General features: G+C 48.2%; 1 protein-coding gene across 1 annotated transcript in view; it reads left to right on the forward strand.

Annotated features, from left to right (window-relative positions):
• Positions 1-19,720, forward strand: part of atrn (attractin) — a 114,625-nt gene extending 94,905 nt beyond the window's left edge. Inside the window, exons 27-29 of the mRNA XM_076748178.1 lie at positions 4,215-4,322; positions 15,017-15,131; positions 18,060-19,720. Of these exons, the coding sequence (XP_076604293.1) occupies positions 4,215-4,322; positions 15,017-15,131; positions 18,060-18,184 (348 nt within the window). The 3' untranslated portion in view covers positions 18,185-19,720. The remainder of the gene's footprint in view (positions 1-4,214; positions 4,323-15,016; positions 15,132-18,059) is intronic.
• Positions 19,721-26,584: the final 6,864 nt, after the last annotated feature.

Consider the following 26,584-nt stretch of genomic DNA (forward strand, 5'->3'; position numbering starts at 1 on the left):
CCAATTAAGGCAGCTGCAACTTAAGAAAACTTATGTTTCAAAAGAGGAATTGGTGACAGCAATGCATCTGTCAGAAACAGAGATGCATGCAGCATACTCTGCGCTGCATTCGCTCTTATACTTTATTGCTAACAGAAATGTTTCCAATCTAAGTTGATGAAACTTGCGGAGCTCTGATTGCCCTTCAGCATGAAAACTTTTATCCCTGCCCTCTCGCTGACATCCATACACAAACTTCTCCACTGGACCGGCTGATTGTTCCGCGGCTCAAGCTATTGATTGTGGACAGGTCCGAGTTGTACGGCAGAAATAGTTAATTGTGAACATGGGAAAAAGGAGAATGTGGGTTCAGCCACATGTCAGCGTTTAAGCAAAGGTTTCCTGTGTGTTAGACAAAGACCAGGCTGTTTGCAGAGAGGCTGGAGGAGGTGGACTGAGTCTGTGAGGTTTGTTTACGGCAGCATTCATATGCTCCTCCATCTGCTTTTTATCCAGTAAATCAATTCTGTTGCTTTGTGCCGTTGAAGGAGCTCCACTTATGAAAAAGGATGTTGTCTGCATGCAGATTCTTGTGCACCAGCGTCTGCAGAGCCAGACTGATGTCGCTGCCCGGCTCGACCTGCTCCGTCGTTATGAACGAGGCCGATTGTGCCTGAACTTCTTTAAGTTCATAATGAGTTTAAGCTCGTTATCTCCGCTCAGACTCAGTTTGGAGTTTGGGATTTGCTTGGCTGGTTAAAAAGTCACAGATTTGATTAGTGCTGAACAGGAGCTGCTGCTAATAGATTGATATTTGAGTCAAGGACTAAGGAAAGCAGACTCCAGAGCAAGATGGCGGCGTGCTCAGCGTGCAGTCATCACTCTCACAAAGGCTTCGTGTTTTGGCTCTCGGACGCTTCACGCAGCGGGGTTTCTAATCATGACAAATCGAGACTCGGCACGATTAGCTGCTCATTTGCGTTTTCGTTTGTTTCGTGTGTCGACTGCTGTGGCGGCAGCAGAGAATGTGCAACATCAGAGCGTCAGAGCGGCCATGCCTCAGCCTGTTTGTGTTTCTGCATGTGCTAATGAGGCAACGCTCTGCCATTGTGTTTGGATTCATTCATACTTCATGGGTGTTATTCTTCTGCTGTTTCTATTTATAGTTTCTGCTTAGTATGACTGATTTGGTTTGATTTGACAGCTTTTTATAAAACCTCTCTTTGTATCTGCTCGGCAATAAGCACCGGCTTTATTAACGACTTAGCAAATTTGCTCATGAGCGTCCTTGTGCAAAAAAATCCGAAGAGTTCAGTTAAGCCTTTTGGAAAAGGGCTTCGGAAAGCTCGTCACGCCAGCGCTGGCGCCGTGAAGTCTGAATGGCCTTCCCATTAATGAGCAAATTGGAGTGAGAAGGAAAATTGAATGATGAGTGATTCATCCAGGCAGAGTCCAGGTAAATCACCATCACTTCCTATCAGATGACATTAAACTGGCCACAGTCGGTTCACAGAGTGCTTTCAAAATTGGTCTCGTTCTCAGCAGCTGCTGTGTGAATAGATAGCGTGTGTGCGCTGCTTATTATAGGTCACCCAATTAAAGTGTGGAATGTTAACCTTAATAGTTTGTAAGAACGGGTACAAGCTGTGAGTGGTTCGAGGCTATTTTTATTACGGATTAATCTCCCGATCTTTTTTTTTTTGGGGGATGGATTAACGTGTCCTTCAGCATGTGAAGAATCAAGAATAATGACAAACTCCCATCTCAGTTACGAAGAGAAGTTATGTCGCAAAAATTGCTCATTTTCTCTTGCAGACTTTCAAAGAAACCCAATTTCAAGGAAAAGAATGCTGATTGATCAATGACTTATGTGATATTCAGGATATGTTGTACCCTGAGTACTGGCTGAGAAGTGGATAAGATGGAGCCAGGAGGCGGTTAGCGTAGCTTAGCATAAAGACTGAACACAGGGGGAACACCTAGCCTGGAGTTGTGGTTTCAGGGGGGATCTTTGATTTCTGGGAGCTGTGACTTCCTGGAGTCTCTGCTGGTTGCTGGTAACAATGACAAGACGCCGTGTTTTTTTTTGTTTTTTTTGGTAGCACTTATCGTGTTACTTTGACACAGAGCCAGGCTAACTGTTTCCTCCTATTTCTAGTCTTTATTTCTAAGTTAAGCTAACTGGCTACTGGCTATAGCTTCGTATTATTAGAAATAGGAATGGTATCGATCTCAGCTGTTCTGCAGAAGGAGAGCGAATAAGAACATTCCCTAAAATATTGAAGAGTTCCCTTAAAGGTCCTTGAAAATAAAGGTTCAGCTCGTCTTAGCCCGAGTTCAGGGAATTTGGATAAAGGCACACTTCCACAGGCACATGCAGGAATATAATGACTTGACCTGCTCCACAAAGACAATCACAGGCATTAAATTCAGACCTTTTTCCCCCCCGTCAGACTCAGCTGCAGAGAGAGACACTTTCTCTCGAGCTATTTTCGTGACTCTTAATAAGGATCTAATTATAAGGCTTGACATTTAGAGAGAAAGTGCTAACATGTCAATAACCACAATTGACAGCCTCTCAGGGGGGACGAAAACGCTCTGCAGATTAATTGCAAGCTGTTGAGGAGTCGACCGGGAGGCCGTCGACCTCTCGCGTAAGCCTTGACCCCCGCGTGAACGTGCATCGACACACAAGTGCCACCTGTGATTTCTAACGCGTGCTCTCAGGCTGAATGCTCTTATCCTCCGCTAACGGCTCGCGCTGGGAGGCGGCGGTCAGTGTCAGAATTCTTTCCATGTGTTCGTTACTCCACACACACAAACCGCATCCTGCTCCGTCGCCGCCGTTCCGCTCCTGTTATGAGCCGAGGCGCTCGGACGAACCATCAATTAGACGTTTTTCCAGCGCGTTTGACTCCTTCCTCCCCTCCCTCCTGAGTCTTCCTCGGCAGTGATCTTCCTGCTCCTGTTGCAGGTGTTTTTGTTGGGTTTCCAGGGACTCGCTGCTGGTTTTCAGGTCTTGGTGTCTTGACAGTCGATTTCTCTTTTCGTGGCTGCTTTGACAGTCGACGACGCAGGAGCATCGCCTTGTTTACTGAGGTCTCCAGCTCCCCCCATCCTGCCACTCCTCTTTTGCTCCCATCGTCGCCTCCCTCCCTCTGCTCCTCACACTCTGCATCTTTCACACCACTGCCATCCTCATCTTCCTCTTTCCCCTTTCATTCTTCTTCTAATTCTCCTCATTTTCTTGCCCATTCAGCTTCTGTCCCTCCTCCTCTCCCCCCTCCTTCCCTCGTCATCGCCTCCCTCCTCCTCCTCCCCCTCCACCGGCCAAGGTCTATGTGATAAATCAGACCAAACTGACTGTGTCTCTGCCTTGCAGTGATGGAAAGTTACATTTAAAGTACATTTACTCCAGTACAGTTTAAAGGCTAGTTGCCGATATGTGGGTGAATCGAATTCTGCATCAGTTCGTTTTAGAGGGAAGTGAAGAAAAGCTTTTCACTCATCTGACAACTGCAAAAGATTTTACATACAAAACATGCAATGTGCTAATAAACTGTGATTGTTGCAGTCCTTTACAGTCACTCAGGTGTTGGGCACCACTTTCTAATAAGGCAGTTTATAAACTGTAATTCTCGACTTATTTAATTGTTATTGAAGCATTATGAAAGCATTAACAGCACCAACCTGCATAATGAGAACTTCAATGTTTGAGACTTAAAGCTGCTCTGATTCATATAGAAATGACTGCTCATGCTGATGAAGCTCTGCAGCTCAGAGGAGCCTTTTAGCCTCTCTCAGCTCTTGTTTCGGCTTTGCAGCCTCCAGCTTTATCGTTCGGTCTCACCGCTCTCATCAGCCTCATTTCCAGCCACAGCTCATAAACCCGCTCTGTGCTACCTGTCTCACAGCAGACCGTGGACAGTTTAGCAGCTGAGGAGCAACATATTTCCCTCAGGAGGTGGTGGAGAACAAAAACAGCTCAAAGATCCATAAATTGGATCATATCTACTTCAGAAACTGACATCAGTTTGCTGCCATCAGTGGTTTAAGTACATTTTCTTAACACGTTGTGTACTTGTACTTGTTTTGAATACTTGCTCGTGTTTTAATGAATCCTATCCAGTGACTGCAGATCAGACACTCTGGGGTAATGCTGGGCAATTGATCAGAGAATAGACAACAAGCCAATCACTGACCTTCACTCTCCTCTTCTTCCTCCTTCTCTTCAGCAACTGCTCAGAGAGATGCAGCAGATGGCCAGCCGGCCTTTCGCCACCATCAACGTCGCCTTGGAGACGGACGAGGAGCCGCCTGACCTGATAGGAGGAAACGTCAAGGTGAGTGCAGCCGCTTCTTAAAGCCATCGCCACCTGTCGTCTAACGGCAAGCAGGGACGCTCCATCCGTCATCGGGCCCTTCGCTCATCCTCCCTGGCGTGGGAGCTCAGTCTCGCGGCCGTCGAGCGCCGTTTGCGGTCACAGTCGCACCGCGGTGATACATGTTCCTCACGCCATCTGTTCAACGTCACCGCCGAGTGCGAACCCTTCAAGATGATTGCATTAGTTTTCAGCAAGCCGAGGAGGTTAAATCGAGCTCACTCAGGAAGAAGAGCGCGGAGTGTGGTGCAGGTCTAGTCCGCCTAATGAGGGTCAATGCAGTGTGTTTTGCCAGGACAGCGTGAAGGCCGGATGATGATCAAAGTGGCCTGCTGATGAGTTACACTGCACATTATACCAGTTACAGCCAGTTATTGTGGATAGGCTGCGCATGCTAATGAGCGTGAATTCAGTTAACCCCGGAGTTAAATACATGCAGATGAGAGTAACGTATTGCAGATTAAGACTATACTTAGAAAGGAGATAAGAGATTTGCTCCAGCGTGTTCTTCATCGGGAAAAAAAATAAATCAACGCCCACTTGCGGGAAATGTTTGCTGGCATGGAAATAAAGACCATTAGGGGACACTATTAAAGTTATGCTTCATCTTACAAAACAGCCTTGTTTTGGTGCAGCGAGCCATCTGTGTTTTTGAAATACTGACGAGGAATCGAAGGTAGCAACTTCTGTCCATATGGACACACAGCTTTTTGGAACAAAGCAGAGTGAGAGACAGCCAGTTTTAAGCTGCGGCTCTAAATTTAGGATGAATCACTGCTGCTGGAGCCGCAGTTCCATCAGACCAGGTCTCAGGGTCCGGTTCAGGGTCTCAGTGCAGGGCCCGAAGTGAAGCCCAGACACGACCTCTTGCTGTTGTTTTAGCGCAGCGACACAAACTGAACGTTAAATATTAATTTAAGACAAAGTTTTCAGCCTCGTTAAATCAAAGTAACCCAAAAACTGGTCTGAGGAAATCAAACCCAGACACGCAGCGTGTGTGGCTTTGGATGAAAACTTGACTTTATGGCACTTTGCATTCATTGCTTTTGGTTGCTGTTCTTGTTGTTCGGTTTGAGATAATACATCTTGTTTTTCTGCACTTAAAAAAATGATTTTCCATTCGGCCAAATCACAAAAAACACATTTTCTCGCTAATAACGAGACGCAGCCATGCCGAGGTTTGGAGATATGTTTCTGTGAAGCTCGTGTCGACTTTTTGTTCGTGCTGCTGAAAAAGTCTTTACAGAAACAGTCCAAGTCAGTCTGGATAACACAAACACTTTTTAGAAGGACTACTTCTTCAGAAGCGTCGAATGAAGAAATCTCCGCTCCGTCTGACACGACAGCGTTATCTCGGCTGAGAGCGTAAATATTCTGAACCTTGTGATGAAGGAACGAGACATCAGATTTGTACTGTGGAGCAAACAAGACACACTTCCATGTAAAGAGGAAATATCTGTCTGATAATAACGGGATTAGTGGAGTCACAGTCAGACGAGGGGCTTCAGGAGAGCTGCGAGGTCTTCTAAACAACAACAACAGACCAAATGAAGAGATTAAGCATTAACAAAGCATTTGTCACAGCACGTTTCCACCACAGGTACAAAGCGCTTCCACTGAGCTTTCGTCTGCTCTCCAGTTTTTAAAATGAACTTTTTCAGTATTTTGAGCACAACAAACCAAACTCAGAGTGCGGAGGCGGAAATCTCAGATGAGAGTATCTCGAGTCATTAAAATGAGCTGCGCCGCTGCACACCTCTCAAGACGAGCGGGTGGTTTGTGTGTCCGCGCATCGCCGCAGGCTCGCCGTTCATCTGCGGCTTCGCGAAGAGCAGCGTTTAAACAGCGGCAGTGCGTCTGCAGCAGCTGTGCAGCAGGGGGCGCTGTGGGCAGCTGCTGGTGTTGTCGTGCTTCTCCAGCTCAGACAAGCATGCTGAGGGTTTAGACCAATCAGGTCACAGCTCATTGGAGGACCAGCAGGTTGGTTCCACCTATATTAGTTAACCCTTTTCTGACCAGAATCGATTATTGATCATCGGCTTAATGATAAAGTAAATACTATGACTACTGAAGTGCAGCTGTGGTGAACGTTCTAGCAGCTGCTCACGTAGCCTCGGCCGCTAGCCTTAAGTAGAGACGCAGGTCCGGTAAGACGCCCCCAGACACGTCTCGTTTTCAAAGCTGCAGCTCTCAGATGCAGTTAAAGCGTTTATCGGCCTCTCTTTTATCAGGATGAGGGCAGAATCTTTGACCAGACTCAGTTTTGGGAAATTATGGAGTCGATTTTAATGAAGAGTTGGAGCACAGTGTGAGGCAGAGCGGCGTCGTAGCAGATTTAAGCACAAAGAAGAATCAGCAGGGCAAATTAAAAGTAGCTCGAGCCCGATGAAGAAGTGAAGAGTAGATTTAAACGTTAAGATCGAGCCCAGGCGGAGGCGGTGCGTAAGAGGACTTTATTGCAGAGAGGAGCCGGATGCGGTGGCGGTGGCGGCGGCGGTGGCGGCGCTGAAGGAACCGAGAGCAGATTTACATGCAGATATTGAGCAGAGAGGCAGCAGCAGAGAACATTTAAAAGCAGGAGTTGTCGAGTTCTAGACTCTGCAGCGGATCGCTCGGCGGGCGCGGAGCCGCGGGCAGGCTCACCTGTGACTGAGCGCCTCGTGATGGACGACCTCCGAATGCAGATGCGGTGCAGAATTATGGGGCCGTTTCGGGAGGGTGACTCGGGGGCCCCTCGGCTCTGACAGGGGCCATGCATCTCAAGGGGCTCGGCTCCCGAGCGCAAGGTTACTCCCGGCGAAGGCTGCAGGGCCCCCGGAGGAGCAGACGCCATCCCGCCCCTTCACTCCTCCTCCGTCCTCACGTCTTTTCTCCTCCTCTCCTCCTCTTCTGTCCTCTTTTTCTTTGCGCTTCTTCTTTCATGTTTTTTTAGTTCCTCTCTGTTCTGTTTCCTGGATTTATCATATTTTCATCTCTTTCTCTCCTTCTGAACTTCTCTTATCTTCTCTCCTGTTTTTACCTCAGTTGATCTTGGATTCTTCTCTTCTGTTCTTCTCGTTTTTATCGTCCCTTTTCTTTCCTGTTTCTCCTTTTTTTTCTCCACTCTTCCATCTTCTCTCTTTTCTTCTCTTCCCTTTTTTTAAATCCTTTCGTCTTCTTCTTCTCTAGTTTTGCTCCACTCTCATTCCTTTTACTTTTCTCTTCCTTTCATCTGTCTTCTTTCAGTTCATCACTTTTTTCTATTCGTCTTTCTCTCGTCTCTCCTTCTTCTCTGTTCGCTGTCTTGTTCCATTCACTTTATTCATGTTCTCTTTTTTTTCAAATTTCATTCAGTTTTTTCCCTTTTCTCACTTGCACTTTTCTTCTTCTCTTCTTTTGTCTTCTCTTTGTGTTTTCTTCTCCCCTCTCTCGTCTCCTGTCTCACATCCTAACTTTCCTCTAGTGTTCTCCTCTAATTTACACGCCCGTCACTGATCCTATCAGCTGTCTGGGCTTTTCTGCATCCTTATCTGCTGCCTCTGTTTGTGCGACTGTGTGCGTTTTTGTGTACTTCTGCATGTTTGTGTGGGCTGAAAGGAAAGATGCAGCTCGCTGTGGAAGTCAGCCGCCCTCCACCCCCTCCTCCTCCTCCTCCTCCTCCTCCATCGCTTTACCTTTTCTTCCACTCCTCTTCTTCCATTCTTCCTGGCCTGCTCTCCTCCTCTCCATCAGGGCAGGAGCAGCCCAGGAGCAGAGATCCAATTTAGATCTTCCTCCTCAGCTTTCTCCGCCTTCACAGGCTCAAACAGTGAGCACACGCTGTCCTATCTCCTCCCGGCTCAGATTGAGCGACTCGGGGCAGGTTCTTCCCCTTGTTTCCGTGCTGCTTTATCAGGATGCTGCTGTAGTGTATTAAGACCTGCGATGGGAGCGTACGGGAGGCCGGGCGCCGCACAGCAGGCTGAAGATCATTAAAGTTATTTATAGCCTCTGTGGGAAGTCCAAACTTGCTCCGCAGATGAGATATATTCACTCTGCTTCAGCCAAATGGAGCTCGCGGCCCCGGCATCACGGGCAGATGATTACCTTTGTGACGCCTCCTGCTCTGCTTTTATTTATAGATACCGCGAGACAAGAGAAAATGGCGACACGTCATGCAACAAAAAAAAAACAAAAAAACATTTTGGTTTATCTGACTTGACTGTGGTGCACCGTTAGCTTCTCCTCCACCTGTTGTAATAATGCGTTCCATTAGATGCATTTAGCTGATTTTCATATCACCTGCGAACGTGTGATAACCTTATTTTTCAGGATTGCAGGTGAGAAACGAAAGGTCAAAGGTCAAAACCCCAGACGAATGCTCAGTTATGACCATGTCTGATAGATCGGTGTGTGATAAAGATTTGGGTTTTGGGTTTTTAGACATTTTCCACGTGATGGTGTGAAGAGACGAGTCGGGTCAACCTCCAGCGTCTGAAGGTTTATTCACGTCCAGCTGGAAGCTGTTTGCCTCGTTATTTTTAGCATCTCTGTATTTCTGTGGCACCTGAAAAGAGGAAAGTCCAGAAGTGTTCTGGGAAGCAGAAATGTTTGCAGTTACTGTCGCAGGGAGCCGCCGCCGGCGCTTTTCATGAATAATTTTCACCGACAGCACAAACAGAAAGGAGGCGAGAGAAAGACGAGGCGGCGCTAAAGACAAAAGGTGTTTTCATTTGTTTCAGACTTTCGGCTTCTCACCTGCTCGAGCACAACGTTTCTTAACACGCTGAGTCCGTGTTTTCTGCTCCCGCGCTCTGCTGTTGTTGGATGTGACCGCTGCTAACCTGCTCTTCATCAGTTTGCAGAGCGTCACATGATTAAAACTTCATTTCTCAGATTGAGATTTGTCCAAATTCAGACACCAAATTCCTCTCAAACTTCTTGTTTGTCTTCATTTTCCCGCCGTGTTTAGTTGAAATACATTGCAGCATGGCGTTGTTATTACAGGCTGACAAAACATTTCCTGGGTAAACAGAAGCCAACTGAATAAAAACTCATCAAAGTTGGCTCCGTGGAAGTGGCTGTACCTGGTGAGTCACAGCGACGGGGAGTTTGACTCGCGCTCGGCGCTGGCGGGGGGAAACTCATCCCCAGCTGCTGCTAAAGTAGAGATGAATGCAGCGGATGAAAGCGGAGCAGCATGCAGCCGCAGCGTATGCCCACATCAGTGAGAGTGTGTGTGGGCTCAGCAGTGATCCTACGTGCTGAGCTAATTACTGGAGGTAATTTAACAAAACCTTTCGCCGCTCTGCCTGGCCAGTCTAGATAACTCTCGGAGTGGTGCTGGTGGGGGAGGCTGGGCAGGGGGGAGTCGAAGGGAGGGCTCCAGCGCTATAAAACAAAGGCATCTGCTGGGGGATGTTATTAACACGCCGCCTCTGAAGAAGACCACGGGAAAAGACACTACCTTTGGCAAACATCTTAGGGAAAAAAATCACATGCACAAAGAGTTTAAAAGGAAGGATAATTGAATTTTCCAAGGTGTTTTGTTTTGTTTTCCCCTTTATTTTAAACTCAGGACGAAATAAAGTGGACATGTGTGTTGAAGGAGATAAATTTTGTTTTTTTCGAGGGCGCTCTGTTTTGTTTTTGCCAAAAACAGGAAGTGGAGAACCTGGCTTGTACCCTCAGGTTGAAATTGAGGTTGTGCTTCGGGTACGGCAGTCGAACCGACGGGCGCTCGATGCAATCGATCAGCAAAGAGGACCGTTGAAATCGAAATGATCCCGCTGTCACATCCCACATCACATCAGCCTGACAGCACGTCTCTTTCAGCGTGTGCCGACTCGCACTGCGGTCTGAATATGAGACGCCGGCGTTAGAAAATGAGAGACGAGTGCGTAAACAAGCGAGAACCTGAGAGCAGCTCGCAGCTGCTGCAGTGGAAATTGGACTTGGCAGACAAGTCTTACAACAGCCCTGAGGTGTAAAATTAAAAGCTGCCAGTCTTCGTCTTCTCTTATTTATTTATTTTTTACACGTAGAGTACAGATGTGTTCAGGTTATCGCTGGCAACCTTCATTTTTCCAATTGTAAACACACTGGATGAGAAATACATTTCGCCTCAGGCAAAGCAGACCTGTGGACTGGAGCAAACCAGGCCTGGCTGGATGGCTCCTGGCAAGGCCAAAATAATTGTTTCATCTTTTCTTGTACCAAGGGATCGAGGAGCGAAATTAGCCAAGTGTGATATTGCACCACCTAATGTTGTATTGGAGCTCTTGTCGGTATTTTTATTCTGTTTCTCAGCAGTCCATGTAAGCTGCGTGTGATGACAGCTGAAAATGGAAAGAAATGATCCTCACACCGAGTGCCAGCCTGTCTTATCTGGTCATTGAGTCATCATTCATTTATCACATGAAGCTGTGAGTGACATTAATGTCTCATTGTCCTGTGGGACGGCCTTGTCTTTTACTGCAATCAAATGGAAAACAAAACTGCAGTTTGCTCTGCGTCAGTGTTTAATTAGGATGTTTTCGTCTGCTTCACTCCTACCATCTCTCGTGAGTTTTTGAGGAAGCGTCTGTGAAGTTCTTCACGAGCGGGACAGAAGACGCTTTGACGGTGTCCCACACTGTCCTCAGCCAAACTCGTGCGACTCTAAATTTACTGTTATTGTAGTTTTTCCATCGTTAAACAAATTCAAGAAACAAGAAAAAACACTTCCTAATTAGAGCGTCTCGTCTCTGCCGCTGCTTTCTAACCACACCTCTGTCGTGACACGTCTGACAATTAGGAAATAAAACCAGAGGAGTCTGTGGCCCCTCACCGCGGCTCTCTGATGACCTTCGCTCTGGAACGCAACAGGTGCAGACAAATAGCTGCTTATTAAAGTTTAGATTACCAGTTTCATTACGTGAGACCAAATATTTAATGAACAGCTTATTTCCAGCCGTTCAGATGTGCTGTTTGCACTCTGGGATTGATCTCTATGGAGGACTTTAGTATTAGTTTGCACTGAAGTCAAAGGAAAGACGCAGCGGTGAGCATGCACACATTTCACGTAAAGGACGACAGCGTCATCGTTTTGGATGGCACGGCTCGTTTCTTTGGTCTCATCCATTAAAACTTGAGTGTAGCTGATTTGAGCTGCATTTCTTACATGAACACAAATAAAGCTTTTTATCATTTATCGCCGTTACCTCGACCAGGACTGAAATCTTAACCTTTAAGCATCTGTCATGTAACGTTAAGCTTCCTAAAAGAAGACCTGTTGGTGGCCCACTTTGTGGTGCTCGTTCAAGCAGTTCACGTAAGACAAACCTTTGTCATTTAAATGCATGCGTGTGACGTGATGGGTGAAGCGTTTATGAAGAAAAATGTCCGTCACATTACTTCTGATAGCTTCATATTGTTTCGTCTCACCACAGGTAAGATGATTTATAGCTTCTCTTTCACACCGGTGGAGTTGTTCTCGTGTTTCTCATAATTAAAAGCACTTTTTTTGTTTCATAAAACCCGTCTGTAACGTTCCTCCTCCCTCCTCCCTCGCCCTGTTATCCTCCTGTATGTTTTTCTTTTTCCTTTGCTAAACAGGATAAATACATCAGTGCAGCTGATTATTAGATGCTGTCAGTCTTCTCAGCAACGGTCTTGCTTGTTTATGCTAATTATTATCATTATATTTTGCATATATAATTAAAATCCATTAACATTTCTTTTAAAATTAATGTTGACGTCTCCAAAAGACTGCACAAATGAAAGGAATGAGGGAAGACGAAAGAGAGGAAAGAAGGAAGTGAAAGTTTGTCTGAGGGCGTCGTGCTGTGCAGATTGTAAAGCCCTTCGGGGCAAACGTCTTAATTTTGGCCTTTTTTGAATAAACTTGTCTTGACGAGAGATGGGCAGATGATCAGGGAGAGGGAGCTGAAGATGGAGAGGACATAAAACAAAGCAGTGACCCTTCTTTTCCTCCTCTGGACTCGTTTGTTTGCGTTAATCAGGCTTATTTCTCAAAGTCGGAGCGCGGCGTTGATGATTTATTGTTAAACTTCCAGCGTGTCACAGTCGAGCTGCCGTCCGTAGTTCTGGTATCCAAACATGTGTCTGAGTATTTGTTATTTTCTCCGTGCTGTTGATGCTGCCGCTGCCGGGTCGACCGCGGTGTCTCCAGCAGGCGAGTCCGTCCCACCACGAACCCATTTGTCTGCATCTGAACTATTCCCCCCGTCAGTTCCTCAGGGGGCTGTAACGCTGCATGTGTGTGAGCGCAGGATCGACACAGCTGAAAATTGCTGCCAGCTCAGAGGAATGCACGCAAAGCACACACACACACACACACACACACACACACACACACGCAACCCCCTAATAACCTCCTCTATCCAAAGATGCATCGACGTAGCAGTTCTCGGTTCTCGGCTGCAGAGAGAAATCACACACCCCCTCAGACGTGCAGCCGTATTGCAATTACAGTAACATACTTCCAGACGTGGTGTCTGTAGAGCTGCTGGCTTTATTTATCTGTTAAAATAAAGACTTTCTGGCTCAATAACATGAGCATCTTTGCACAAATGTCTCTTAACAGCCTATTTAAAGATGGCAGTGCTGTTACAGATAGCGCTGCTAGCCCCTGCTGTACAACTCTGATCATCATCGTAGATTCACTAATAATTTTCTCATCACTTATCTGATGGAATATGAAATCCAGCGCCTGGTTGAATTCAGTCCACAGCGTCCAGACGATTCTCTGTTCTTATTGGCTCACATGCTGCATGTAAAGCGTCACGCTGGGTGTTCGCACTGTAAGCAGCTGCCGTCAATGAAAGGTCATACAATTTACACGTGTACAAGAAGTTTTGTTGCCTTAGAAATAGTTTCTGGATGTGGAAGTGAAGTTTGTGCACGAATATTTTGAACAGCGAGGTTTCCCTCAGTCGGAGAGGCGGGCGCTCAAATTTCCCATCTGCGTATGTGACCCTGAAGTATACAAACTACAAGCTGCAACCACGAATTTTGACCCTGTTTTACGCCTGAGCTGACACGCCAATTAGCACGTTGCCCGCTGATTAACCAATCAGTATTTCCCGCTGACCGTCCAATCAGAGGAAGCCAAACTGTTCGCTCAGGGACCGAAAGTTTACAGTGGGTTCATTCAGGTTACGTTTTCCTTCCGGAGAGTCGACACAAACCTGCATGACGATGATGATGATGATGATGATGATGATGATGATGATGATGATGATGATGATGATGATGATGAGTTTTTGGAGCTGTGTGCGTCGGCTCCTCTGCGACCTACTGTTACCCATAACGCCCTTCACTGTACAGACCCCCACAGATGTTTCCGTGTGTCTCGGAGCTGTGAGTCCAGCCTTTGAACGCACCGCAGGGTTTGAAGAGCCTCGAGACTTACAGTAAACTGACGTGGGGTCTTATTCATCTACCAACATGAAAAATGAGTGTGTGTCTGACAGGATGCGTTAACACACACGCGGTGCAGACGGAGAATAAAACGCCCTTCTCTGTCAGATCTGCGCAGACACACGTGTGAAAACAGGCAGACACACATCTGCAGGCACATAAACAAATACAGAATCCCCCTCTGTTACAACATCAGCACCACTGTATCCACACACACACACACACACACACACACGGGCATCCAGGTCTTTGTGCCACCTCCCCAGCTACCTGTGTGACAGCCTGTGTATCCTGCCGGTATGAAAGGTAAGCCTCTGAGAGATGGAGCACAGAATAATTGTGTAAAATGGGTCAGAGCCTGAATATCATTACTGCCCGGCTCCCCGTGTGTGCGCGCGCTGTGTGTGTTTATGTGTGAAACACCGACAAGTGTGTGTATACACAGTTGGATGCGAGTGTGCAAACTGTGTGTGTCACACTCCAGCAGCATATCCACTCGGGGCGTTAAGCTCAACTCTCCAGAGTATAAAGCCTGCTGTAGGAAGGGATTGAACTCTGTGTGTGTGTGCGCGCGTGCGTGCGTGCGTGTGTGTGCGTGTGTGTGTGTGTAAGTAAATTGAGATGCAGCATCAGGGGTGTGTGAAACCATGCCATGGCCCAGTTTCCTGTCCGGCTCAGGAATTTGAAGAATAGAGCAAGAGAGATGGCGAGGGAGAGATAGGACGCCATCTGTATGCGGGTGAGGCGGCGGCGTTCTCCATATCCGTATCCTCCGTCAAGGTAAACCCATGAATATTGTACGAGGCGAGCGGCAGCAGATCTGGCCAGTGTTTACAGGCGGGAAAGTCATCCTCACATATGGATGAGTTGCTGATAAACAGGAGATATTGGTATCAGGGAGTCGTGCGTGTGAGGCAGCCTGCGGCGACAGGAGAGCGCCACCGACACAAATCTCTGCTCCCGGCGCCGCCACTCCATATCCAGCCGCGGCCGGCGCTGCACGCAGGCGGCGTTGTCGTGAAATTGTGCACAGTGGGGGCTTTTGGGCGGGGTGGGGTGGGATCAATTTGCGCCCGCCGATCAGTATGAGCATCTCAGCGGGGGGGCGGGAGGGTTTTTTCCTCGGCGCATGTTGCTGACACAAACAAGAACAGTACCAGCAAAGCCTCTGTTATCCCAGTCTTTGAAAAGGCCGCGTGTTCGCCGGGATTTGGGAGGCTTGTGATGTGTAATACTGTTTTTTTTTTCTTCTCTGTTTCCTTTTCTTTCCACAGTCCGTCCCAAAGCCCATCGCCCTCGAGCCTTGCTTTGGCAACAAAGCCGCCGTGCTGTCCATCTTTGTGCGGTTACCCAGAGGCACCGGCGGCATCCCTCCTCCAGGACAGTCCGGTAAGACCCGTCGCTCATTTTCCTCATCCGCCTTTGATGATTGCTTCACATCCTCGCGTTGATCCACCTTCCTTCCTCTGTCTTCTGAAGCTTTAGCGCAGGAAGGCCGGCTCACAGCCTCGCTCGGCTCCCCTCACATGTTTCACCTCTTTTGTTCTGTATTTGTCTGCTCTTCAGAATTGGACACAGTCAAGTGGAGAAAACACTCATTTCATTTTCAAAAAGTTCTCAGTCGCCACTGAAACAACACTCGGCATCTGACGAGGACTCGGGGACGGCCGGCCGGATGCTCTCTGCGAGTGAAACCGGTTTCATCCTGATTAAACGTAGCTGAACACAGTTTAGTGGTTCTGATTCACACCATGATTTATCGCTTCCTGTTTGACAAACAGCTGTAAATATAAGTCAGAGTGGTGTGATTGTGCCTCATAAATGCTGCCTCTTAAGCACGTAAACAGTCATTTGTGCAGCAGTCCACCAATCACATCTCTTCTGTGCTCGTCTGATGGCACAAACATAAACACATATCAGTACCTGTGTTATTATCAGCACCTGTGTTTTGGCATTAACAATGAGGGAGCGCAGACCAAAGGAAAACTGCAGCCCGGCTGAAATGTGAGGGCAGCGTCTCCAGCTTCATCCACTTCGGAGAGCTGTTGAGGAAAAATAATGCTGTTTTGAGGACTGAAAAAAAAAAGAGAGGATCAAAGGCCAAGACGTAACAGAAAGATGAGTTTTCTGTCTCCAAACTTCAGTCCAGTGATTCAGCATCAACACGCTGGATTACTGCTTCCCTCTGAGACGTGTCTTCATCGAAGCCACGTTGTGCTCATGTTATGAATATTCCTGAAGGGTTTTAAATCAAATTTCCTCTAACTAACCTGGTCCAGGTGGACTGGCTGGTCTCCTGCAGTCTGCTGAATGGGAACCATTGAGTCCAGACGTGCAGGAGCTGTGGAGGTCGGAGGGGCTCGGGGCAGCGTTAGCCCTGCAGCTAATCCAGCCACGCTCGCAGCGTGGACGTGCTCTTAGACGTTAAATCTGAGAATAATCACTGCTCTCTGTCAGCCTCGGCGCTGTTTATTACGCTTTGACGCGAAGATTCATTTTGTTTCTGCGTCATCGTTTGACACGCGTGTCCTTCTGGAACGTTTCTTCTCACGCTGCGGTGAAATCCTCGTCGATAAACGGGGAGAAACAGCACCTCGGACTGACGACGCAGGAGGACAATCAGGGATTATGGGTGGAGAGACAACAACAAACTCCTCCTGACCGCCGTCCCATTTGTTTGCAGTAATTACTGGGTGGCGGCGGCGTTAATGTGACAGGGATGCATCGGTTTTTAAAGATGCTGCGGCGCCTCGTCTCCCCTTCTTCCTGGAGGCTGCAGCCCGTTTGTTGCCCTCCGCCTCATCCCGGTTTCCCCCCTTCGTCGTCTTTCTGCCGGCGTGTTGTCGCCTGTCGGCGCTGAGAGGCTCGCTGCAGCTCTTCTCTTCGCCGCTCTGTTATTTCTCATCTGGATTTCTCTTTTCCTTCGCGTCTGTGAGGTCTGGGTTTAAAGTGCAGTCTGGTGTCTTTTTATTGCGTTTCCCTGCGCTCTCCCTCTTCGCTCTTTGTTTCCCGGACCGTCTGATAGCGCCGAGAATTGAGCCCATTACGTCCTTTCATCGTCTGCTCTGTCACTTGCTCTCTTTACAGTCCCATCCGTCCTTCATCTGTTTTCCTTATCTTTCTCTTTAAGACAGTCTGAGAGGCACTTGCCTTTTTTTTTTCTTTTTAAATTTTCTGTTTTCTCCTTCAAGGACTCAAACAAGAACTTTATTTCTTCTCGTTCTGTATTTCTTCTGTCTCACAGCCTCCCACAGTAGCAGTCCCCAGACCATCAGAGCGCCCCAGGCCCTGATTAATTACCACGTAGTCCTTTTGTCATGACAAAACCGCCCCGGCTCTCGGCAGAGCTTTCCCGCGGGCGGCTTTTGTTGAGACCATGTTAGCTACCGTCTCCTGCCCGCGAGGGCCTCCTGTCGTCGTGCTTTTTACTCCTCTCCCATCCGGCCGTCGCGTTTCGAATCCTCGGGCTGCCGCCGGCGTCACATCTGTTTACAGTTCAGCTCGTTCCAAAATGGCCACCCTCGTCGCCGTCCAATCAGCCGAGAGGAGGTCAGCCCTGTAGATTATCCCCGACCTGTATCTGAGCCTCGTTCGGCTGCTTTGAAGCGTCCTGCACCCGCTTCCAGATCAAGAAACGAGCTAATAGCTGCAGCCTGTTGAGCTGAAGAGGATCGGGCAGACGAAGCGATCCCAGCCACCTTTCCTCCCGCTGGAGTTTGTATTTTGCCTCTGGCGATGTGTACTTGATCGGGGTAAATGCATCCATCACTGGAAATAAATGGAGTTTATTGGAATTTCATGGCTCAAGGAGTATTAATACACTCTAATGAAGTGTGGTGTAAGCTAATGATCGGTGTGTGTGTGTGTGTGTGTGTGTGTGTGTGTGTGTGTGTGTGTGTGTGTGTGATTCTTTGGGCTTTGTGCATGTTGTGTGTTTGTAGTGGAAATGTTGACGGAGTTGATGGATGTTATTGACCCATGATGCTTTGCAAAAAAAGGAGTAGGAGGAAGAAACGCAGTGAAAAACACAGAAAATCAATCAGGTTGATCAAAGAGGAAAAGTTGGACGCGTTGAATAATTGATACTTTTTCATGAAGGTGCAGATTGTTGTAATGCATCAGAATTTCTATGACGATCACTGTCTGAGTACATAATGTGTACCTTTACTTTATTGATACTGTTTTTGTTTCTCTTCACCTAACTGTAATCTGTGTGTGTGTGTTTCTGTGTGTGTGTGTGTGTGTGTGTGTGTGTGTGTGTGTTTCTGTGTGTGTGTGTGTGTGTGTGTGTGTGTGTGTGTGTGTGTGTGTGTGCAGGTCTGGCAGTGGCCAGCGCGCTGGTGGACGTCTCCCAGCAGATGTGTGTGGGCTACAAAGAGAAGTCCGGAGGCCTGAGGAACCGCAAACAGCAGCCCACCGCACAGCCATCCACCTGTATCTGACCACGCCCCCCCCCGCCCCCCGCCCCCCCATCCTCCTCCACCACCCCACCACCCAGTTCTCTCCCATCAGCCCCCGCCTCGGCCCCCTCCTTCAGAGACTTCCGCCAGCTCCGCTCCGGCGGGGAGAGGTGCACACTGGGACGCAGAACTGGAACTTTTGGGCGCGGGGCCGAGTCGCCCGGTGGTCTGGAGCCTCGGCGGGCTTCCCCTCCCTCTCCTCCTACGGGGATGGACAGAACCTGGACACAAAGAGGGGGAGCAGGGGAGGGAGGGAGGGACAGAGCGGGTGCCGACTTCACCCCTTCCCCCCCCAGAAAAAAACATTTTACATTTGTCGACACCGCCTCGTTCGAGTCGAGGCGGCCACGGCTTGCTGCTAGAAGAGATCCTCGTCTCGTAGTTTTTGAAAAATCCAGAGACTTTGCAACCCTCTATATCCTCCTTTTCCTTAAGTTATTGTTGTTCTTTGTTTTGTATTGTTTTATTTTGAAGGCAGGAACAAACTGGACATGTTGAGCTGCGCGTGCACGCACACACACACACACACACACACACACACACACACACACACACACACACACACACACACACACACACACTTCCAAGTACCGACTTTCCGGGCCCTTGTACCCATTTGTAGCCCATTGTCGCCTGCTGTCGTGTTCACGGCTCGGCGCTGAGGCCGGAGTGAGCGGAGTCCTGCGCGGTGCAGCCTCAGAGCAGGCTAACAGCGTGTTCAGTCTTCCTTTAATGAGGATCCGCCGCAGGAAGCTGGCCGTGCAGCCAAAGCCCATCTGAAGAGTCTGTGACATTTCTAATCGGCTCTGTGTCTTCTGCCGCTGTCTTCTCTGTGGCCAGCTTTGTCTCCGCCCGTCTCGGTGGCCATCTGGCCGCCGAGCCAAACGCCCCTCCGGCCTCTGTGGCTGCGTGGCCGAGTACAAAACGAGACCGCCGCGACGTCCCATCCACGCTGGCTGGCTGGACCGTGAGCCAGCGCCAATTGAAACTTTTCCAGCTAATTACTCCTCCAGTTGCAAAGCGGCTGCGCGCACACACACGCGGCGAAACAGCTGGTGGCGAGAAAACCCTCCAGTGTTTAACGATTGTCCCTTTGGCAGCGCTGCGCCTTGAGCTCGTGTGAAACAGCCTTCCTATAGATCGCCTGACTCACTGATTGACTGAAGTGATTAGGCTGATGTGTGCGAGGGGAGCCGGGGCAGCGGTGCAACATCCTCTGTGATCGTTGCCTAAGAAATCCATGGCCTCTAATTGCCGCTCGTCCCCAAATGTAAACCCCCCTCCTCCCCGCCGTTCGATGGCGATTGTTCCGTGTCCCTGAGCTATCTACAGCTGCTCAGTTAGCCCCTGCAGCTGTGACGTCTGTGTTCATATTGATGCTACGGTACCGAGCAGGCGAGTCTGAACGTGAAGCACACATGAGCCACGATGCAGGAGTCAGCGCGCCTTTTGTTAAATGGGACTTCTGAATTGACTACGTCTCAAAAGGAAGGAGGCAGAGTTCGGGTATTGATTAGAAAAAAAAAAAAAAACCTTGCTTTTTCTTAAAATTGCCTGAAATTATCTCGCTGCCTGCTCTCTTGGGCTTTGTGCTCCACGCGTGAGGCTGCTCCACCTGCTCCACCTGCTCCACCTGCTCCTCCCACTGTCCTTATCTGAAATCACTGGTCCATTTTTAAAACGCGTTACTTCCTTTTGTCAAAGGGGGAAAATGAGAATGAAAAACAGGAAGGCGAACAGAAGACACACGAGAGGAGAAGGAAAAGTCAGCTGCAGGTCCCAAACAGAGCTGTTGTGTTTTGGGCGCCACATCTTCGTTTCTTGCCTTTTCTCCTTCAGCGCTCGTCATCGTCGCAGCTCTTTGACTGAAGGCCGACGCACGCACAGATATGGAAAACACACCTCCCGCCTCTCAGAGTTATTAACTTCCCGCCTCCTACAGTAACAGAACGGTTTAATAACTCCCGTTTTGCCCTGAAGGAGGCGTCGTGTTTCGTTCCAGGCCCTCACATGTGGTCAGCGCACACGAGCCGCTCACCGTCTGGTTAAAGGGCACACTTTTAGCACCGGGAAAAGGTCAGAGCAGAAAGCATGAACAAAGTTGACATTCAGTAATTACAGAGAGCGGGATGTGCTCGCAGCTCCACCGGCTGACCCCAGCGAGCGTCACGCCATTAAGGAGTCAGCTCTGTTCGTGCTCGCGCCGAGGAATCAAAGCACTTCACTCTTTTTTTTTTATATCAGTTGTTTGTTTCCCTTTCCTGCGCTGCAGCCGCCGCTTTTAGCCGTCACGCTCGCTTTAGCTTCGCGTTTATTCTGTGGCTTCTGCAGAGGCTCGGTGGTGCAAAACGACGTTTGTGCACCTGATTACAAGCTGCATGAAAAGCCTCCTCGTCTGAGTTGCGTAAAACTTTTAATCCAACACTGTTCAGTCCATCTGAAGCAGAGCGAGGAGCCCCGGCCGCCTCTGCTTCCTCTCAGGTTTGCAGGTTTGACTTTGTGTTCGTGCGCACTGCTCGTCTGTTTGGCAGGTAACCCACCATCATACGGAGGTGCTGTCCACTCACTCAGAGATCTCACTGGGTGGGAAAATGCTGACGGTTGAAGGGAAACTTAGGCGACAATATTCTTCAGCCTTGGCAGAAACGGTACCACTTCCACTGATTTCAGTAAAATCTTCTTTTTTTTTTAGAATTAAACCTGCTGGGCTTCATTCATGGGACACTCATGTTTAGTTAACACTCATCTCCAAGCAGCTTAAATCACTTATTTTTGACCCTGAGTCGATGGAGACGAGAGCGAGGCGAGCGATCGTGACCCGCCATCAGATGGGCGACGCGGTCCCGACGCTGTGGCGTCCATGCACACCTGCAGCAGCAGCAGCAGCTCTGAGATCAGACAGCGTCTGCTTTATTTGGTCTGCAGCGGGTGAAATGTTTGATTCCACGACGCTTAAAAAAGGAAACACTACCTGTCCGTGACGCTCGCTGTTAGAGAATCACTTCATTTCATTCTGCGGTAACGATATTCACTGACAAAATGTATAAGCGCAGAGTTTGATTTTGCTTCCCACAAAGCAGAGATCTCATTTTACAGAGAAGCTCTTCACACACGAATCTGTTCACGGCTGATTCAGATGTACTGTAGTAATAATTTCACAAAGAATGAAGATTGTGTTATTTTTTTTTTTCCTTTGTAAATGAATGTAAAATGAAAAACCACCTGCGCAGCCACGCTGAGTCTGTAGACCGGAGCTCCGGCAGCCCGCCGCCGTCAGATCCTCTCTGGCCGGGGGTGACGGGGCGGTTCATTGGCTAACGGGGACGGCGCAGGTCACGGGTCAGACCACGCAAGAGCTGGTTTGTCATGTTGAAGATGTATCGAGAAAGACACTGGACTTGTAAAGAAGATGTCAGGCCTGCCCAGAGCCTCGCAAACCGTTTCCGCTCGACCGCTCAGACAAGCAGATCCTGGGTCTGATAGCGTCTACGGGTCCATCTGAGAGGTTTGTTTTTCGCCTCTATCATCGGATTCATTTGACGCTTCTTTGACAAACTGTTCACTTCGTCGGCCCGTGTGGCCGAGCTGACTCATTTCAAAGAGGCAGAGCGATGAAGACCAAACTCTATTATCTGTAAATGCTGTTTGACCCAGATCTGCTGTCAGCAGACTCACACTGGGTTCCTACACAGACTCAAGGCATCAAACGTCATTAGGAACACGTGATTAGGAGACATCCCCCCCCCCCGTCCACCCACACAGGAGTTTTCATTTGTTTTTGGCTGATCAGACGTCTTTTCAGGCGTGTGGGCGTCGGATTGACGTCTCCCTCGGTCCTTTTTGGTTGGACCTCCTAACGATGGGGCTGAACAGTCTGACTCCTCTTGTGCTGATTGGTTGTTTGAACCACCAGTCAAACGTCATCAGCTGTTTGTAATATAATTATATGAGACTTTAAGAATTAATTGACAGGTGAAAAGAGGGAATTCGGTGTCAGATTCATAAAGTCAGTATCAGCACATCCTGTGAAGAAGCCTGATCAGCCTCGTTAATCAGTTTTTCCACAGTCCACTTCAGCTGTGGACTCGGTTTTAACTGAACCTCTGGAGTTTCCTTTCACTCCTGCGTTCCTGTTGGTGCTTGTGCTGCAGCTGTGTTAAAGGTGACGCCTGGAGTTCAGCGTTTCTCACCTCCAGGTCCAACAGGTGTGTTTCCTTCCTCGAGAAAAATTAGCCAAACCTTCTGTTTATATATTTTAAATCCAGCTTTGTCTAAATCTCTGTTTCCCTGCCAGCAGTCTGTGTTTCTTGGCACGATTCCACCACCTGTGGATCAGTGAAATCATTGGCAGGAATCTGTCGACCAACCATAAAAACATGATCTGCAGCACTGCTAGTGGTCAGAAACTCCACAGGGTCCCTTAAAGTTACTGCTCAAACAAACCAAACAAACGTTTTCCACCTGCAAACCAGTGGGAGGCTTTTATTTTGAAGGAGCTGCAGTAAAGGCAGTGCTTTTGCCACAGAGTTAGCGGAGCTTCGTTTAGCAGTCCTGTTCTTCGCCATCAGTTTGGCTTCAAGCGGTCGTGGTTGCTCTCAGTTCAGCACATGCGTGCATCAGCAGCATCACTGAAAAGTCCTGTGTGGGGGTGGATGCTTTTTAAAATGACCGTTTCCTGTAAAGATGCACCTTTGCGTCAGTAGAGAGGAGAGTCCCAGCCTTCTGACCTGAGAAGCAGCAAATCAAAACTTAAGAGCACAATCCAAACCTTGGCTCTGTCCATTGAAGGCTGGAGGTCAAACCTGTCGAGTTTCTCCCCTCGCTCTGACGCACCAAAGCCCAACCCTGCTGGTAAACGTGAACTTTATTGCGCTCGCTGTGCTGATGTGGCGTTCCGGGATTCTCGGGTCCTAAAAGTTCAGATTTTCCACATAATTACATCCCGGCAGCATTTGGAGCCGCCCGAGTGCGAAGTGGCCCCGAGCGGCTCCAAATATCCGAGGGGAGGTTATCAGAGGGAGCGTGTAGGAACCCCGTCTGCCGTCGTGCCACCGCACCTGTGAAACGCCTCTCAGACTCCACTCAGAGACGAGCGGCGCCCTCCATCTCGTCCCGCTTTCCAAGCCTCAAACTTTATCGGGTAACACTTCAGCTTTACGGTGGCCTTATTTCGGCTGATTAATCTCTGTATTAACTCATAGAGACGTACAGCAAAGACATATTTATGAAGTGTGATGAGCTACTGGAAGTCTCCCTAATATTCGCCACGCAAGTAGAGATTCCTCAAACACTGGCAGCATTAATATGTGTTGAAAATGCTTTGATACGCAGGTTGAAGCTCAGAATAAGGTCGCTGTAAACTCAGACGTTCCCCCTCTTCTTTCTTTGTCTCTTTGTATAGCGGCATTATATATACTGAGGAAGTAGTTTGTTAATATGTATAATTTAGCGGTCGCTGTTCTTTTGTAAATAATGAGAAAGTATTGTGAATGACATTTGTTGAATGGTTTTAAAAATCATTTATGGCAAACCTCTCCAGGCTTTTATAAATGTGACTGCAATACATAGCATATTTTGTATGTAAGACAGCCGTGTAAAGACGAACAAGCATTACTAGAAGCTGATGAAACTACGTGTAAAACTTGAGGATGATACTTACTGAACTTGTAATTACTGATGTACATAAAAGAATGACAGAACATTTTTGTCTATTATTAAATGTGAAAATCCATCCGTCGCTGTTTGTCTTGATGACTGCGTCTCACCGGCTTTCCAGCTTCTCCTGTGGAGCTTGTTTGTGCCTGGAGAGCCAGAGGGGCGGAGCACCCTCTGGTAAGACGTCTTTCAAGTAAGTACAGTGAAATTTAAAAGATTTTCTTTGATGGTGTAACTGCAGAAACGAACCCCTTCAGCTGCACCTCGAGGCTGCAGTGTTCACCGCACCAAGCGCCGCGCTGGCTGGAGTTCAGGGAGGGTTTCAGATTGAAAGTATTAATAATCCAAGGAGCAAAAAAAGTCCTCGTGTGCGTCCCTCAGGGAGTAAGACCGACGTCAGTCCGGTCGCTGCATTTTTCAGATGGCTTGTGCAGAAGTGGACATTTTGGTCTGATGGTGGCGCTACAGGAAAAGGTCGAGCTGGGTCACCAAACACAAACCGTCCTCTGAGGAGCATCAGTGTCTGCAGACAGTTAGTTTCATTTACGCTGTTGGCTGAAAGCCTTCCGCCGCCATGATGTGTGTAGAAGTTCTTCAGCTGCATATCGAACGTATTCAATCAATCACATTCGATTTGTGCAGCACCTTTCATGCAGTTTCTTACACTTCAAAGAGCTTCACAGATGACAAGACAGAACGAGTGTAGACCATTAAAGAAATAAAAACTAGACTTAAAAACTGGATGAAATGATAAAAATGAAATATAATAACAAAAAAAAGGTAGTTAAAGGATAGACTAAAAGAAGATTAAAAAGACAAAACGAAGGATCACATGGATAAAAAATCTAATATTCAGGATAAAATGGAATTAAATGTCACACATGAAATAAGCAAATACCATTTTAATCAAACCAGCCTGAAGAGGGACGGCTGGCGTTTAAAGATTTCACGATGATGTAAAAATAAAGAATTTTAAAATCAACACAGAAACTGAGGGACCACCAGCTGAAGCACAGGTGTGATCTCCGGTCGAGCTCTAAAAGGTTTTGTGATCTAAAATACATTAATTAAAGGGATCGTTAGGCCTTTTGTCATCAGGACACACAGCCACTCAAAGTTGGACATCGTCAACATGACTGTGGAAAAAAGATGCTGGGCCTCCCGACGACAGCGCCGATTAAAAACAAGTGGCCCTGAAATCGATCCCTGGGGAACCCCGCAGGTTATTTCAGAGGTTTTGGAGAGATTCTTATTAATTAGAAGACGGAGATCAGAGGAAAACCCGTCAAAACAGCTCGATGTGTCTTCAGCTCGAGTAGCACCGACACTGAAGGTTTACTGGCATCTAGATGGATCCTGACTTCACTGATTGGTGCTACATTTAACCAGAAAACCAGACTGGAACACTGAAGGTTTTCCAAGATTTTCCTTAAAATGGAAGCTTCTCTGTGGCTGCTGGGTCTCGATGCAGTGATTGAACTCTGTGAAGACTTCTCCTCAGACACCACATTAAACACTGTTCAGTGACGGAGGTTTGGTTGGATCATGGTGTCTGTGGACGACACCGTCCAGCACACCTCCACCCGGTGTGCTTCTCTCTGAAGCAGTCTGCAGATTCATCTCACTAAGCAGCAGTAAAGTAGCTGCTACGGGCTTTAACGGGAGGTTAATGAGGTGACTGATGGCGCTAGAAACTATCCGGGGCTGCTTAAGTTAGAATTTATCAGCTTAGAGAATTAAAATGGCCTCGAGGTCCGAACTGCTTTCTTATAAATTCTTATTTTTGCTGATAAAATCTATTTATGTAGCAGTAACCTAGTTTTGCTCCACCTGCCACCTGACAGTCCCTCGTTCATTTAGCGCGTTCTTCCACGTTATGATCCTCTTTGTAATTGTTTTTTTTTTTTCTTCTAATTTTAAGTGGCGCGGCAGCATCAAGGGCTTCAAATCTGTTGTTAAAAGCATCAAGAAGACTGTGAGGGAGGAGGGAGGAGATCTAACCTGGTGTGAGGCGACATGAGAAGAAGTTTGAGGTCACTTCAGGAGCAAGAGGAGTTTTTCAGAAGCTGGCAGCGGACAATGAACAGTGTCGGTGTGAGAGAGCAGAGTCAGCTCAGAGGAGGCGCGAGTGTCCGAGGGATCCATAAAAGAGTCACTTCATCTGTCGGGGAGCCGCGCGAAGGTGAGCAGCAGGTGTGGGGCTCGCGCACATACGTCACATCATCACATTCAGAGATCATCCTCAGGGGATCACTGACACCTGCACCAACCGCGTGCTCGTTTAGACGTCGCGAGGTCTCACTCCGGATTAAAAGTGAGAGACGAAAAGTTGGGCCGTGACGCGCCGAGCACGCGGAGGTTTCCTGTGCGTGAACGCGCGTTTCCTCGGGCCTGTTTCCAGATGATCGCTGCTATTTTTGCCGCCGCCGTTGATGTTTCCGAGCCCCGCGGCTGAGCGGCGGCGGGCTGCTGTGTTCTCACACCCGGTATTCATCAGCAGTCATCCCGCATCTCTCCCCCATTCTTTCTCTCCCTTTAATCTCTCCGTCTCCCACCTCTCCCTCCCGCCTTCTCCTCCACTCCGCGTGTCTTTTTGTTTCTCTCTCCCACTCTCCTCCATTCAGGCCTGATCTTCCTCTCCTGCCTCTGAGCTCTTTTCCTCCCTCTCTCTCGTTCCCTTTTTCCTCACACTTTCACTTTTCTCCTCTGTCTGTCACCTTTTTCTCC

This window comes from Chaetodon auriga, chromosome 14, assembly GCF_051107435.1.
Source record: "Chaetodon auriga isolate fChaAug3 chromosome 14, fChaAug3.hap1, whole genome shotgun sequence".
NCBI classification, from domain to species: Eukaryota; Metazoa; Chordata; class Actinopteri; order Chaetodontiformes; family Chaetodontidae; genus Chaetodon; species Chaetodon auriga.